Genomic DNA, 18,033 nt, shown 5'->3' with positions numbered 1-18,033 from the left:
TCCTTATATGGTTTTCTTTAGCTTTAAAAATGTGAAACTACAGTGAGTATGATTTCATCAAATACTTAATGCATTTGATTACGCAGTACAAAAGTTAACTGGGAACACTAAATGCATAAATGCACAAAGGTCAAATAAAAAAAATTATCAACCATATACTATTCAAATATGGATACTTATATGGGAGAGTAATCGGCATTCACATAACTTCAATCATATTCATGTTTATATTTATTAGAGGGGAAGTACATTGAGTTTATTAATTGGAATAAAGGTCACTACTATTCGTCAGAATTTTTGAGAATCTGTTCTGAAATGCCAGAGATGTATGGGATTGGAACTTGAGTTCCAATCCCCTGGTGTAATCCTATAGATCCTCAGGCTTTCATAAGTGGGATTTTCAATGAAAAAAAGAATTCTGGTCAACCATCTTCCAGCAATTCCAATTTATTTATTTATTCATATGGAGTTTCCTCCCTTTTTCTCCCCTGTCCCTATTGGGGCGAGTTGAGCCCCTTCATGAGGGGTATTTATGACTATAGATCCATGTGTGTGTTCACAGGGGTGGTTTGCCAGCTTGCGGGATGAAAAACTTCAGATAAACTGACAGAAAAAACCCTACTGCCGGCGCCCAAGACCGGCTAACTTGGCTATGGCTGAGGAAGTTCCTCAAATTCCTCACGTCTTCGACGGAAATCGAACCTGGGACACTCCTTCCCTAGTCACATGGTTGCGAAGCACACAGCCACTAGGCTAACCGTGCGGACAGCAATTCCAATGAAAACTAGTAACAACAGTGACAGGGAATACTTTGCCACTAGTTGAATAAAAATATTTTATTCATAATTCACAACCTGTTCTATGTAACTGTTTTTGTTTGGGATGCTACATTTAGTGCTGAGGGTGGGTTAAGGTTTAAATAATCTAGGAATCCTGCTCTAGAGACCAAACAAGGTAATTTTTTTTCAAAGCCACATCCTTTAGTTAGCAGAGTGGTGGTCTCACACCAAGTAAAAAAGGTTCCTTTCCACCTAAAGATTTCTATAAATATCCAGAGTGGAATTCAGACTTACAACCTGTTGCTATCACCTTCACCAACTCAGTAGGCTAAATATTTGGCTATATACATTATGTTATTCTCAGCAAACAAAAGGTTATCTGCAAACCTATAGTATACTTTGTACTATAGGTTTGCAAATTTATATATACAGTGGTACCTTGAGATATGAGTTTAATTCATTCCATGACTGAGCTCGTAAGTCAAAATGCTCATATCTCAAATCAGTTTTCCCCATTGAAATTAATTAAAATGAGATTAATTCATACCAGCCCCCAAAAAATCACTCTAATTTTTTTTAAATAATGTATATATAATGAACAAATACTGTATACAAACAAAATAAAACCAAATACTGTACATAAATACATGTAAAAGAGAATCTAAAGAAATAAACACAGATGTTGGTGGAGCCGATTAGCGTATGGTATTAATTTTTTCTTTCACTTCACTTTTGCTTAACTTAATTTTCTTCTTCGCTAGTTTTTTTCTTTTTTGCCACACTTTCATCACTTTCATCCACAGGGCGTTTCAATACAAACCTGTCCAAGGAGCTTTATTTATTCCTCCCTTTTAGAATGTTTCTGAAATGAGTTAGGCATGTGTCATTAAACAGCACTGCTGCATGACCAGTTGCAACTTTTTCAGGGTGTTTCTTTTCAATAAAGTCAGAAACTTTTTCCAACATTGCAAACACTTTCTTTATCTCACTTGAAGAGATAACCTCCTCTGCGGTTGTACCAATCTCCTGCAGAACCTCTGTATGTTGCTGCGTGTGTAGTTCCATCAACTCCTCCATTGTAAGTTCCTCAGAATGTGTGGCAACAAGGTCTTCGATGTCTCCCTCATTCACCTCCAGGCCCATGGACTTCCCGAATGACACAATCTCCTCCAGCTCTTCCTGTTCAGGTCTAAATCCTTCAAAGTCCCTTTCAGCCACAGCTTTTTCCATGCAGAGGTCAAGTTCCTTTTTTGTAACACCCTGCCAGGACATATCAATAATTTTGAGGAATATGACAATGTTGTAGTGGTCCTTCCAGAACTCTCGAAGGGTGAGGTTTGTGCGCTCCGTAACCTCAAAGCAGCGTCGGAACGTGTTTGGTAAAAAGTTTCTTGAAATTGGAGATCACCTGTTGGTCCATGGGCTGTAGGATAGGAGTGGTGTTGGGTGGAAAGTAGAGAACCTTTATAAAGCTGAACTCTTCGAGGATGTTGTCTTCAAGGTTTGGTGGGTGGGCAGGAGCACTGTCAAGGACGAGAAGGGCTTGCAGTGGTAAGTCATTGACCTCGAGGTATTCCTTAACAGCAGGACCAAAGACCAAGTTGACCCACTGCACAAAAAACTGCCTGGTGACCCACACCTTTGGGTTTGCCCTCCACATAACCTGCAGTTTTTCTTTTAAAACCTTGTGTCTTGAAGACCCTGGGGTTTTCTGAGTGGTATACGAGCAGCGGCTTGATCTTGCAGTCGCCACTTGCATTTGCACACAGTGCGAGGGTCAACCTATCCTTCGTGGGCTTGTGACCTGGTATCTTCTTTTCTTCTGCTGTTATGTGAGTTTTGCTTGGCATCTTCTTCCAGAAGAGCCCTGGCTCGTCACATTTGAAAACTTGTTGGGGGGATGTATCCTTTGGCTTCGATCAATTCAGCAAAGGTTTTTACAAATTCCTCAGCTGCCTTAGAATCAGAGCTAGCTGCCTCACCATGCCTGAGAATGGAGTGAATGCTGGTCCTTTTTCATAAATTTTCGAACTACCCACGACTGGCTTTGAACTGCTCTTGTGAAGCCTCCTGTACTGAAGTATCTGGGGTCTGCTGCAGCAAATCTGCGTAAATGGCTCGTGCCTTCCCACAAATTATAGTCTCTGTCACAGTGTCTCCTGCGAGCTGCTTCGCTGTCAACCAAAAAATCAGCAGGTTCTCCATCTTTTCATGGACAGAACTGCGTAGCTTTGAAATAATTTTAATGCCCTTAGCTGGAGTTATAACCTTTATCGAGTCCTTCTGCTTCAGAATAGTACATATCGTAGAAGTAGTGCGATTGTACTGCGTTTCCAAGTCTATTATTCTTAATAGACTTGGAAACTTGTTTCTTGTTTGTTCTATTATCTCACACTCATGTTTGTCTATTATCTCACGCTTTAATTCCAATATCGCCTTTTTCCTTTTCTCACCACTGTTCTTTACACTCATTCTTTGGAGTCATGGTTATACGAAAAAAAATTATCTAAATAACTGTACACACAAAAAAAAAACACAAAATTAAAACTCAACACGACAGAAATGCTTCTGCAGTTAGGTAAACATGTGAACTGAACGATGCGCAAGACTCGGGAATCTGAGCAGAGTGGTGATTGTGATGTCATCGAAGCAGGCTCATAACTCAAGGCAAAAAATCGACCTAGTGAAGGCTCGTATCTCAAAAAACTCATATGTTGGGGCACTCATATCTCAAAGTACCACTGTATATATATATATTTTTTTTTTAATTTGTATTTTTAATTTATTTTTTTGCATAGTCTGGAAGCCCTACTCTAGAAACCAACCGTGGAACTTTTTCAAGTCACTTTAGGCCTCTAATAAGCAGGGCAGTAGTCTCACACCAGGTGATGAAATTTATTTCCCACCTAATACAGCAAAAACAATCAATTCATTAACATTATTATTCACAGCTGGTACTGATTCAATTTGATTAAAAAACATAATTAATGCAGAAGAATAAACATGCTTTTTGGAAAGACCTGTGTTTTAATCCTGCATAAGACAGATGGCACATTTATGAGATATTTTCAAATGAAGTTAGCAAGTCGTACATGACAGTATTAGGGTTTTGCACTGAAAACTTGAGTTCTCCAACACTACTGAAAAAAAAGAGCAAAGTTAGCCAAAAACATGTTAACTGAATACACAAGCACAGCAAACTACAGAGACAGAATTAACTGCCATGCATCCTATTTCCAAATGGCCAGTTATGTACGAGTAACAGTGTTGAATCTAAAACACTTAAAGCAAAATTAGAATATATAATAATTCATATAATTTAAAAAAAAAAGAGTATAATTATTTAAATGAACTCTAAATGTTAACTTCAGTATAAACTGTCCAAATTTTAATTTCTTTGATGTTACCCACTTCTCTTTGGTATCTTAAAACTGCTAGTTGTTGTTGAGATTCTTCTAATACTGAATTGATTTCAGACAGTGAACTTTCCAAACATGTGTTCTCTTTTTGAAGCCTCTGAAGTGATTCTGCTGACTGACAGTTTAGCTTGAAAAATTAATTTAAAAAGCATTCAAGAAAATTAATACTTTTCCAACATGCAATAATTATATATTTAAGGAAAGAGAAAAAAAAATCATTGCATAATGATAACACTACAATTTCAGTAATAAGAACTGACTTCCATACAAGTTAAAAGCAATTTTAAGCATTTTTACCTTTTTTAAGGACAACTTTACAATAATATAAAAATTTAAATAAAAATCTTAAAAAACATAATTCTGAAAAATTCGATGTAATTTTTAAAATTTTATTTTAAATATTTGCAGTATACTACTAAAGAGATATTCTGGCAGAAGTAATTCTAAGATTTCCAAGGAAATCTAAGATTTCCACAATAAGCTGATAATGGAAGTAAACTGAGATTTCTATAAGATCTCCAACTTCATTAATGGTGTACTTTTAACATAATAATGGCAAAAAATGTGTTTTATGATTACCATTACGGGCTATAAGGTTGAAAGTTTGTTTTTTTTCACTTGGTTATAAATTAAATCAAAGATGCCAAGAAATTATATTCTTGTTTAATACTTTATTCAAGCATAAGCAAATAAAGTTTGCACATGAGGCATCTTCACAACTAGGCTAGTTGTATATAAAGGCTAAGGACTTCATATTAATTGAATTAGTATCCCATAATGCAAAGCACACATCCTTTTAGGTGTATATAATGATGTGCATTATGGTCACTACCCAGTCCAGTTTAGACCTTTATTGAGATATTGTTCAGGTGCAAGAGTACCTCTCCAAAAACTTCGAGTAATCTACAAGATCATCCCTCTAAATCTCACTGAGTGATCCTAAAGCAAGCCCAAAAATGAACATCATTAAATGACATCAGTGGAAGCCAAATCCAGAGAAATACCAAGGTTGAAGTAATGCAGAAGTCATATATTTCCCATATACAAGTAGGTGAAAATGTGTACACCTTATTATTAAAATACTCTGGGTTAGAGCAAGTTATTGGAAGGTTTTTCACTTGATCATAAATTAAATTAAAGATACTAAATAAATTATATTCTTGTTCAATCCTTTATCCAAGTATAAGCAAACAAAGTTTGTGCATGAAGTATCTTCACAACTATGCTACTTGTATATACTAAGGCAATTAATGTCATTAAGTCATTAGTCTCAATATACAAGAGACTTAGTCAAGAAGATGCTTCACATGCAAACTTTGTTTGTTTACACTTTGATAAAGGATTAAACAAGAATATAATTTCTTGGCATCTTTGATTTAATTTATAATCAAATGAAAAAACTTTCAAAGATAGACTCTAATGGTAATCATAAATCATTCTCCTACACTCTCCGACATCTTCATAGCATATATCCAACATTTTGAATTAGCCCATATCCAATTGTTTCAAAATGGGAGATACTAAATAAATTATATTCTTGTTTAATCCTTTATCCAAGTGTAAGCAAACAAAGTTTGTGTATGAAGTATCCTCACAACTAGGATACTTGTATATACTAAGGCAATTAATGTGAAGTCATTAGACTCTATATACAAGAACCCTAGTCAAGAAGATGCTTCACACGCAAACTTTGTTTACACTTTGATAATGTTAGTACATTGTGAGTGTTCGTGTAGTTTGGTGCTCATGTGAAATTGGTGATTTTTATCTGTTTTATTGTACTTTAGAAAATTAGTGCTTTATAGTGTATTAGTGTAGATTTTCATGTTTTTAGAGTATTTAGTTTTTTTATAACGTTCATATTATGATATTATTATGACATTGTCGTCATGGCACCAATGAGACAAAAAATGGCAGAAATGAGCCCATTGTCAAGCGATTTAAATTTGCAGGATTTTATTCAATGCAGTGTCTGTGAAATGTATTCGTCAAGAAAATTAGAGATATGTGGAAGGAAATTGAAACTGGAAAGAGAGAGAGAGACAGAGTATGTATTAAGCATTTCAAAAGTGGGTTCAAAACAAGACTTAACTTAAGTTTTAAAAGAGGTAAACCGTGAGTAGACATATCGGTACACAATAACGGAAAAAAAACTCACGTAGAAAGATTATTTATTAGTATAATTTTCGCCTGTGTGTCAAGAGGAAATAACATGCATTACTATCCCTTATGTACAAGGCATCAGTGAACGTATAGCAAAAGTTTTAAAACCACTAAATATTTTTGTTGCCTTTCGACCGTTTAGAAAAATCTCCACCTTTCTCACTTCTCCTAAGGACAAGCTTCCACATCTTAATCATCCAGGTGTCTACCAGATTCCGTGCTCTTGTGGATTATCTTATTTCGGACAAACGGGAAGATCTGCCTCTATTCGGCTAGAAGAACACCAATCTTATATTGAATACTTTAAACCTGAAAAGTCTGGACTTTCTGAACATGCCATCTTCACTAGACACAGAGTTCATTGGAGAAAGACAAGAGTTCTTCACAAAAGTCAGTTTCTCATGGAACGCCTTTATAAAGAAACATGTGAAACTCTACTTCATTCTCCTAACTTAAACAGATCCGACGGCTTACGTCTGTCCCCTTTATGGGAGATAGTACTTTACAAATCAGCTACTCTTTCCTAAGTTTTTATTATATTCATTTATTTTTTATTTTTTTTTTTATTTTTTTATTTTTTAAGGAAAGTTATTGACCTTTTTAGTTATCTTACACCAGCTACTTAGGTGGCGCTTTTTGGAATTGTCAGTTAGTGTTTAATTTTGAGCTTAATGTACTGAGGATGCCTGTGACACACAGGCGAAAATTATACTAATAAATAATCTTTCTACGTGAGTTTTTTTCCGTTATTTATTGTGTAAAGACTTAACTTACAAACCATTAGGAAAAAGAAAGCCAGGACGTCCTCTAAAGAGATTCAACAATGACTTCTAGGCCAGAACGGGCCACTCCAAGTCTAAATCCTTGAAAAGCATGATGATGATGAAAAGTGTCTGTCTGTTAGGTGACAAGAATGAAGCAAATACCATGGCAAGATGGAAAATTATTACTTAAATATAAAGAGCCAATAGGCTTCACTTCGGCGATGTAACATTATTTAAATTAAGGGGATATTAAATCCCACATTGTTTCAAAACCGAATAAGAAACTCAAAAATCAGAATCAAAGAGTTTTATGCCGAATATAGTAAACTATAAAAGTATCGGCGAATACTAGCGTATGCTAAAGCACGTAGTACAAACTAGGGCAACTCGTAGCAAAGGTGGGTAAAGCTCTGATCACTATTCTTAGTATTTCCCATAATGTAAAACACATCTCCTAGGAGATGTATGATATTATACATCATGGTGGGAGGTCACTACCCAGACCGGTTTCGACCTTTATTGAGATCTCATCAGTGAGTAGGTAAACCAAATTAATACTAAGGGTATAGCGAAAAGAACTTATATACTTTGCTATACGAGTTGTCAAAAAGGTGAACCCATTAAATTACTTAAATATAAAGAGCCAACAGGCTTCACTTCGCCGATGTAACATTATTTAAATTAAGGGGATATTAAATCGCACATTGTTTCAAAACCGAATAAAAAACTCAAAGATCGGAATCAAAGAGTACACTAGTATTCGCCAATACTTTTATAGTTTAGTATATTCGGCATGAAACTCTTTGATTCCAATCTTTGAGTTTCTTATTCAGTTTTGAAACAATGTGGGATTTAATATCCCCTTAATTTAATATCTTAGTTGTGGTAGTAAAAGTACTAGAAAAATTGATAAAAAGGAGAATTCAAGAATGGATAGATAAAAATATGATATTGTATGATGGTCATGTACGATGTATGATATATACTGTATGATGGGATTGGTCATGCCTAGTAATTTGGTAACTTTTTTTTTTTTATAACAGAGTAACAGCTGAGATGGAAAAATGAAATGGCTACACGATGATTTCGAAAGGCATTTCACAGAATACCACATGGAACTCTGTTACAAAAATTAGAACAAATGGGGATGAATATGACACTGGTTAGGTGGATAAGAGGTGGCTGCTGGACAGATATCAAAAAGTGGTATATGGAGGGGCAGAATCAAGGTGAAAACAGGTGACTAGTAGAGTGCTGCAATGTTCAGTGCTGGAATCATTGCCGTTTAATTTGTACATAAATGATATAGGAAAAATAACCTGAAAGGAAATATTTAGTTGTTTGCTGCTGATGCAAAATTAAATAGAGTAATAGTTAATCAAGGCAATGTGGAGAGCTTGCAGGATGATTTAAATAGGCTGTCGGTATGGGCAAAAGATAATGGATATCAGGTTAATGTGGAGAAATGTAAAGTTATGCATTTTGGGATAAATAGACTACAAGCCATGTATCACATTGATGGCACTGTACTCCAGGAAATAGATGAAGCCAGGGATTTAAGGGTGGTGGTGGTGGTGGTGGTGGTAGACAGAGAGCTAAAGTTTAGAGGGCATATTGCTAAGCTAGTCCATTAGATCACTTGGCTATTGAAGAACACATTAACATGTACAGATATGGAAGTTGTTATTCCTTGTTATAAGGCCATGATACACCAACATCTGGATTACTGTGCTCAAATCTGGTCCCCTTGGTTTCTTGAGAATGAGGAAGCATTGGATAGGATTCAGAGGTGAGTGACCAAGATGGTGAGTGGCCTGTGGAATGTTACCTATGAGGATAGATTGAGGGTGTGTAGATTGCAGAAGCTGAGTGATAGGGGATATGATAGAGATATTTAAGTTCCTTAAAGGGTTTTATACGATGGATGCAGGGGAAATGTTTCAGCACTTGGCTAGAGGAGCCTGAACAAGAGGTCATTCTTGGAAGCTGAATAAAGGAGTGGTTAGTAAAGGATGTGAGAACTAGACTTTTTGTTTGGAGAATTGTGAATGAGTGGATGGGTTGTCAGAGTAAGTTGTGAGGGCTTTATCTGTTAATGGGTTCAAGGAGAGGTATGATAGAGTGTGTGGATAGATTGAATCTCCTGCAATGAGTCTTCGGACTCCATGGAGGTGCCCATATAATAATAATAATGAAGAATTAAACAAGAATATAATTTCTTGGCATCTTTGATTTAATTTATAACCAAGTCGAAAAAACTTTCAAAGATAGCTTCTAATGGTAATTGTAAAGCACTCTCCAACATCTTAATAGCACTTATCCAACATTTTGAATTAGCCCATATCCAAGTCTTTCAAAAAGTTAGAGGGAAAGAATAAAAGTCTGTCACTGAGCTGTCATTCATATTGCTCAGACTCATGATTCATCTCAAAAATAATGGAGAAAATAAGCAATAACCAATCAGCAATTGCCAGCATGGACTGTGTCACTCTTGATTCAGAAGAGATACCCTTGCTTATGTCATCTGCTTTCTGAATATGTTCCATGGAAAGATTTTTGAAAACAAGAAAAAACTGTTTTTGACATTTCTGAGATATTTAACTGGTTCGAGCATAGATACCTTCTCAACAATATCCTGTCTTGTCTTTCTGCTCTTTATATGTCAGTTAATAGTCTCCATTCTGATCATGATGCATGGTTTTCTTCCTTTGTGTTTCTCAAATAATGCATGAATGCCTCAAGTTCTGTTCTTTCTCTTACCCTCTTTTCTTATATATATTGATGACATCATACTGATTAAAATAGTTTTGCCAACAACAGTATAATCATTTGAAAAATTAATGCTGCACAAACATTCAAAACAAAGATCTAAAAATTATAACTAATACCCTGAATGAAAATCTTCATATCATATTCTAATAGTAAAAAATAATTTTCAATGAAATAAAGCACATCCAATATTATTTTTTCTATAAAAAGCAGATCCCTTCTTACTTCTCTTCACACTTCTAATAACATCCAGCACCTCAGCCATGTAAGCTATATCTTCTCAGGCTAACTTTTACTCCAGCTTTTCCTCACAAATTCTTCTGTTCAGTGCTCTGCCCAGCTCTCTCTTTCTCTCTCTCTCCAGCCACTCCTAAAGACTGATTTTCATAAAAACACCATACTTAAATTACTTTTTTTAAATAGTTCCAAAAATTCCAAATGAACAGCTTCCAAAAATAGTCTTTTTGGAAGCTGTTCGTGCTACTGAAGTGATATGATCTTTTTTATGGGAAAACAAACAAAACTGCATTTTGGAAGCACTGAAGTTGACTAGGTTGCTTTCACCCCAAACATGGATACTGTGAAAATCACTATTCAAGTCACTTATTATACATGATATTGGAGCATGAGATGATTAAGAAATGTAAGGCCCATCACATAAGTAGGATGAGTATGTTTGCTATTATCAACAAAATTATTAATAGGGTTTGCAGTCAATGACAGTAGGTCATTTATATAGATCAGAAAGAGGGTAGGTGAAATGAAAGAGCCCTGAGGGATGCATGTATTAACAGAAAAGTCACTGACAAGATGCACCTATACACTTATCCTTTATCATCTCTACAATGTTATATAGTTAGCTGGTACTCTCCCAATGCACATATCGTGCATTAGGCTCGAAAAATTGTGCAAAATCCGACTTGCCACTCAACAAATGTACTTCCCTAAGATCCCGCCATTTTTTTTTTTTTTTTAACAATATGCCCAAATAACTAAATTACATAAACATGATTGATGAAAAAATGAAAGAGTTTGAGAACAGAACCAAACCTTGGAGATTCAGTGGCAAGCCCTGAAGAAAACACTGATTCAGCCAGAGAGGCAAGTGGTGAGGTTGTCTGTAAGGATAGTAAAATCAGAATTCCATGGTGGACACAGGAAGTTAAAGAGGCAGTGAAAGAAAATAAGAAAGCATATCAAAAGTTCCTGGCAAATAAGACAGCTTGTGCTCTTAGAGAACAGAGACAAATGTAAGAAAGCTAAACACTGTGTAAAACTAGCTAAACAAAAGTCATGGGAGGCCTTTGGTAAAAACATAGAAAATAAATATTACGAAGGTGGTAAGATATTCTGGAGGTTGCTCAGAAATGGAGGAAAGAGTGCTGTAAAAGGAATTAGAGATGATAAAGGTGACATGAAAACAGGAGAAAAAAATATCCTTGAAGTGTGGAGTAATTACTTCGAAAAAATGCTAAATGAAACAAGCAGTGATGACAGCACAGTGGTAAAAGACACTGACCAGGCATGCAGTCAGGAATACATATCCACACTTGAAGTAGAAAAAGCCATTAAAACACTGAAATGTGGAAAGGCAACAGGAGTAGATGATATTCGACCAGAAATGCTGAAGTATGGAGGTATAAAAGTCTAACAGTGGCTGAACTGGATAGTTCATAAGGCCTGGACAGAGGAATGAATTTCAGATGATTGGAGTAGAGCTCTCATAGTACCCATATATAAAAAGGGAAATGAAACTGAATGTGAGAATTACAGAGGTATTTCCCTACTGAGTGTTCCTGGTAAGATCTAAGCAAGTATACTTGAGAAACGGTTGAGAAGGATTGTGGAAGAGAAGCTTGGTGAAGACCAAGTCGGATTCAAGCTAAATAGAGGCTGTCAGGATCAGATTTTCACTTTACGACAGATAGTTGAGAAATCATGGGATAAAGATTTGGATTTAAGTTTTGTAGATCTGGAAAAGGCATATGACAAGGTGCTGAGAGAGAGAGAAGCTATTAAAAATGCCACAGTTGTATGGTGTCAATGGGGCATTACATTAAGCAATACTTAATTCTAGTAGCAAGGCTTATATGTTGGTCATACATAACTGGTAATTAGTTTACGGAATTAACAGCGCATATAAAGTATATTAATTAAAGATAACTTTAATAAATAACTTCTATATTTCGGCAACGTCACGCTGCCATCTTCAGGAACATAAAGATATGGTATGTGCACGCAGGCACTAACAAAAGCAAATGAGGAAGAAAGCAAGAAACTAATATTGTTCCTAAAGTCCTAATGGTGCCCTCTGGCGGGCTAATTTGGTTATCTTGGCAGTTGGGCTGAAGCAAAATGTAGGTCTCCCAAATTTGGGGTAGTTTCATGCACCCAAATTTGTTGAGGTTAAATATAGATACCCACCATAGAATTTGTTGGAAGAAAACAAAAATAATACACCGCAGCAAGTTTAAATACGAAAGATTATTCAAAGAATCTTCAGCAGCTCTAAAAAACGTTCCTAACCTCAACAAATTTGGGTGCATGAAACTACCCCAAATTTGGGAGACCTACATTCTAAGAACTTCAGCCCAACTGCCAAGATAACCAAATTAGCCTGCCAGATGGCACCACTAGGACTTTAGGAACAATATTAGTTTCTTGCTTTCTTCCTCATTTGCTTTTGTTAGAGCCTGCATGCACATACCATATCTTTATGTTCCTGAAGATGGCAGCATGACGTTGCCGAAATATAGAAGTTATTTATTAAAGTTATCTTTAATTAATATACTTTATATGCGTTGTTAATTCCATAAACTAATTACCAGTTAAGCAATACTTAGTCTTTATTTGAGTTGTAAGTCAGCAGTTAAAATTAAAAGAAGTATAGGAAGGTGGTTTAATGTTAAATCTGGTGTCTGACAAGGATGTACATTATCCCCTCTGTTATTCTTTATCTATATGGATCACATTATGAAGGAAAGTGGTATTAAACATGATATCAAAATTGGAGATGTTAATCTCAGCTCTTTGCATTATGCAGATATGTCATTCTTCTAAATAAATCCACTACAAGTCTGCAAGATTCCCTGACTAAATTATATAACTGTTGCAATAGATATGGCATGAAGGTCAGCATTAAAAAGACAAAGATAATATGGTCACTTAAAATAGGCAGAAACAGATAGTATGGTCACTTAAAATAGGCAGAAACACTGAAAATATCACTGCATTGTGAAATGGAGAGCCTATAGAACAAGTAAAATATTTCAGCTACTTAGGCACGATTTTTAGTGAAGATGGTAAATTAAATATGGAAATAGACAACGGAATCAACAAAGCTGGCATGGTAGGCAGTCAAATGAATAAATTTATAGGGAATAAGAGAGAAATTAGCCAAAACACTATATTAGCTTGAATACAAGACAGTATTCAAGCCAATTGTAACTTATGGATGTGAGAGCTAGGTCAGAAGTAAAACACCTTGATCAAAGAATAGAAACTGCAGATATGAGAGTCCTGAGAAAGATTAGGGGCATGAACAGATGGCATCAATGGCAATATCATATTAAAAATGAGGATATTAGGAAAGAACTTGACATTGTCAGCATCCAGGAATGTGCTAGCAGAGCTAATCTCAGGTGGTATGGTCACTTAAACAGAATGGGCGAGGAAAGATTAGCAAAACAAGTGTTCTCTGCCAGGTTGGTAAGAAAAAGATCCATATTTAGGTAGATTGATACAGTAAAAAGTGCCTTAGAAGATAGAAATAATGTTGAAGATAATGTTGGAGTCTTGACAGATAACAGACTGATTTGGAAGAAAATTGTAGACAGGAAGTTAGTAATGATGTAACTTTTTATGTAGTACTATCAGAGAATTTGATCATGATGATGATAATGTCCAAATAAAACTAATTGATTCTAAAAACTGATTAGTGAATGATTTTTATTAAACAAAAAAATATCTATTTTGTGCAGTTTGCAGCTATTCACAAGCTGGTAAAATCTACTAGCTCCACAACTGAGTGGGCGAGTATATTTGTCAAGTGAATGCATGAAAGCACATATATCCAACTTATTGTGAAAAAAAAAGGGAGATAAAAGTCTGATATCCAACTTTCTTCACCAATTTCATCCTCTCTAAAATAATACAGAAAGTTATGAAGAACAGTCAACTTTTCTGCTACCACCAGCTAATCACCACCAGTTAGTCAATGACCACCAGTATGGATTCTCCAGATCCACAGCTGAATTTGTAACCTACATCACCCCCCCACCAACAGACATACACCATGGAAAGGTTTTAAGAAACATTGTGCTGTTGCTCTTGACATTTCCAGAGGTTCTGATCATATTTAGTATTGCGGCCTACTAAGCAAACTGCCTTCTTTTGGTCAATCTGCCACTTTCTGTAATTAGATAGCCAGCTTTCTCTTGAATCATTCAATGCAGGTCATGGTAGATGGCACCCTCTGTTCGAGCTTCATCACATAAGAAGCACCTTAAGGCTCTGTTCTATCATCTAGCCTCTTTCTCCTATGTATAAATGACCTGTAATCACCATTAATCCTATTCACAGCTTTGACGATAATATACCCCCATTCATCCCACTCTTTCGACAAACCATACAGTGCTCAGAAATCAAGCTTCAAGATCATCTGCAACCAAAGCTTATGCACTAATCTCCATAACTATCCTTCAATGGAGTAAGGATAATCTGGTCACCTTCAATGTCACCAAAACAGTGTTGCCTCTTTCTCTTACAAAAGAGATCTCAGTTTGCCTACCCTTACCTTCAGTATTACACAAATCACCAGACAGGATCAATCTCTTGCCTTGGGCTGACATTTACCGCTAGCATCTTCTGGCATAAACAAACCAAATAAACAGCTTATCCTCAGTCTCTGAAAATCTGGGCATTCTTCTTTGCTCAAAATGCTATTTTTCATTCACTCAGTTATCCACTCTATACAAATCACTAATCTGCCATCCTTAGAATTCTTCCAGTTTCTGTTGGGTCTGTTAAAACAAAAACAGTAGCTGCCTAACATCCCTTTTCAGTACAACTGTAAACATGTCGAACCTGCTTCTCTTTCTCATTTATACTATCTACCTCTATTCCTCTGGAACAGCCTCCCTATTGAAGTATTCCCTAACTGCAACTCTTCAAGAAAACTGCCAATAAATTTCTTATTTCTCAGTCCCCATTTGCATTTTACACACAGCACTGATGTACTTATAGGTTCTTCAACCTCTCACATATGGGATCAATATTTCAAAAAAAAAAAAAGAGAAAAAAAAGGGAAAAAAATATCAAGAAAGTGGCAAAATGTTTTGCAGATTATAAATTGATGAAAGAGAATCAGAGAAGAGCAATCCAAGATCGTGATATGAAATTGATGATAACTGAATATACAGAACATATGAAGTAAACATTGACCTAGTTGGCTCAGCGGATGTCTCCCCTCTCCAGCTAACAATCTGTGGATATGAACCACCATGGCATGGATGTTTGTAAAACTTTTAAGTGCAGATCATTTTTGTTAACTCATGTGAACTCCCTCCCCACAAACTGCTAAGTGGAGGCTGAAAAAAGTATGCATAATTTAGTACCTCTGATTTTTTTGATCTAGTGAATCCCTCAATATCCAACTGGAGGATAATCAGGTAATTCCCAATGTTTTTGTTTGGTTGTGTTCGTTCATTTTTAAGTTATTGAAATGATTTGGAGACTGTAGTGGACTTTTCAAACGTAGCACTGTGTCTAAGCTATGGACATGAACATTGTTCACCCAGGCAATGTTCAAGCCAGTATATTTACTTTGATACAAAGAGAAGAAACTACCATCAAAGAAATAAAGAAAATCAAAAATAACATGTACCTTTCTACACATCAAGATATCTCTTCACCTCCAGCTGGACACCTTACCTCCAGATCTCCCATATTGCTTGTGGAAATACCAGATGTTGGTCCCCAGGACTGGTGGTAAATACTCTAGAATGAACTACAAACAAGTACCTTATTACAGATCCAACTATCAAACCTCCAGGATTCAATCTACATCAATACCTCTGGAGCCAGCTAAACAGATTTGGGATTGAACAAGGCCACTGCCCAATTATTACATCTGTGGGGAATTTCACAGTCACCCTTTTGCATGTGTGGTGCTGTGCAGACTATGCATGATATCACTGACGATGATTGCCCCACAGACTCCTTCCCTGGAGGCCTCAAGAACTTGCATTTACTACTAGATAGTGCCATCAAGTGGTTAAGTGAACTGTATAGCTGTCTATATAGTTTTACTCTTTAATTTCTTGTATTCTTCCCCCCTTGCATTCTTGCATTTCTTGATTTTAATTTCTTGTATTCTTCCCATACACTAAATAAATAAATAAATAAATTACCACAAAAAACTAGAAAAATTATTAAATGAAATAAGGGGCGTCTGTGTAGCTCTGTGGAAATGGCATTTCCACAGAGCTTGATGGCACTCAACTTCCTGAAGAAAGACCGTTCAATTAGAGCAACTTTCTCTAAGCCTTTCTTCAACCAGCTCACACTATTACAGACAATAATATGAGTGTTAAGATTCAGGGCCATAAGATTGAAGCAGTTATCTGCTGTAATCTCTTTCGTGAAAACTTTTTTTATTTCTATTAATAGTTCAGGCTCATTATCAATAAATGCTTGCAAGATGGAGACAGGCTGTCCACTAGTCTTTAAAACAGTAGGGCCAAAGGAGATTTGCCTACTCCTTTTGGGGAATAAAAATGTGTCACAGGATTTATCATCATCATCATCATCAAATTCCTGCCATGTACCCTCAAGGGGTGTACAGGATATGATAGTACTACATGAAAAAAATTACATCATTATTAATTTCCTATCTACAATTTTCCTCCAAATCAGTCTGTTACTTGTCAAGACTCCAACATTATCAGATCTTATATTTCTATCGTCTAAAGCACTTTGTACCGTATCAATCCACCTATATCTTGGTCTTCCTCTGGGTCGTTTTGCTGCCAAAATGGCAGAGAACACTTGTTTTGCTAATCTTTCCTTGCCCATTCTGTTTAAGTGACCATACCACCTGAGATTAGCTCTGCTAACGCATTCCTGGATGCTGACAATGTCAAGTTCTTTCCTAATATCCTCGTTTTTAATATGATATTGCCATTGATGCCATCTGTTCACACCTCTAATCTTTCTCAGGATTCTCACATCTGTGGTCTCTAGTCTTTGGTCAAGTGTTTTACTTCTGACCCAGCTCTCAGATCCATAAGTTAAAACTGGTTTGAACACTGTCTTGTATACAGCTAATTTAGTGTTCCAACTAATTTCTCTCTTATTCCATATGAATTTATTCAATTGACTTCCCACCATACCAGCTTTGCTGATTCTGTTGTCTATTTCTATATTTAATTTACCATCTTCAGTAAAAATTGTGCCTAAATAGCTGAAATGTTTTACTTGTTTCACAGGTTCTCCATTCACAACACAGCTGACATTTTCAATGATTCTGCCTATTTTCATTGTCTTTGTCTTTTTATTGCTGACCTTCATACCATATCTATTACAACAGCTATTCAATTTAGTCAGAGAATCTTGCAGACTTGTAGCAGATTTATTTAGAAGTATAACATCGTCTGCATAAAGCAAAGAGCTGACATTAACATCTCCAATTTTGATATCATGTTTAATACCACTTTCCTTCATAATGTGATCCATATAGATAATGAATAACAGAGGGGATAATGTACATCCTTGTCTCACACCAGATTTAACATTAAACCATCTTCCTGTACTTCCTTCAATTCTAACTGCTGACTTACAACTCAAATAAAGACTAAGTATCGCTTGATATAATGCCCCATTGACACCATATAACTGCAGCGTATTGAATAGCTTCTCTCTTGGCCCCTTGTCATATGCCTTTTCCAATTCGACAAAACTTAAATACAGATCTTTGTTATATTCCCATGCTTTCTCGACTATTTGTAGTAAAGTGAAGATCTGATCCTGACAGCCTCAATTTGGCCTGAATCCAGCTTGTTCTTCACCAAGCTTTTCTTCAACAATTCTTCTCAACAGTTTCTCAAGTATACTTGCATAGATCTTGCCAGGAACACTCAG

At 35.9% G+C, this 18,033-nt stretch overlaps 1 protein-coding gene across 1 annotated transcript in view; it reads right to left on the bottom strand.

Annotated features, from left to right (window-relative positions):
* The window catches only part of LOC150109188 (GRIP1-associated protein 1-like), a 434,263-nt gene that overhangs the window by 176,872 nt on the left and 239,358 nt on the right, over window positions 1–18,033 (bottom strand). The window contains exon 13 of the mRNA XM_090401821.1: window positions 4,191–4,325. Coding sequence (XP_090257947.1) covers window positions 4,191–4,325 — 135 coding nt within the window. The remainder of the gene's footprint in view (window positions 1–4,190; window positions 4,326–18,033) is intronic.

The sequence above is a fragment of the Typopeltis vanoorti genome, chromosome 2 (genome assembly GCF_054136105.1).
Source record: "Typopeltis vanoorti isolate ZY-2024b chromosome 2, IOZ_Tvanoo_1.0, whole genome shotgun sequence".
NCBI lineage: Eukaryota > Metazoa > Arthropoda > Arachnida > Uropygi > Thelyphonidae > Typopeltis > Typopeltis vanoorti.
This window is presented reverse-complemented; position numbering and strand designations above follow the sequence as displayed.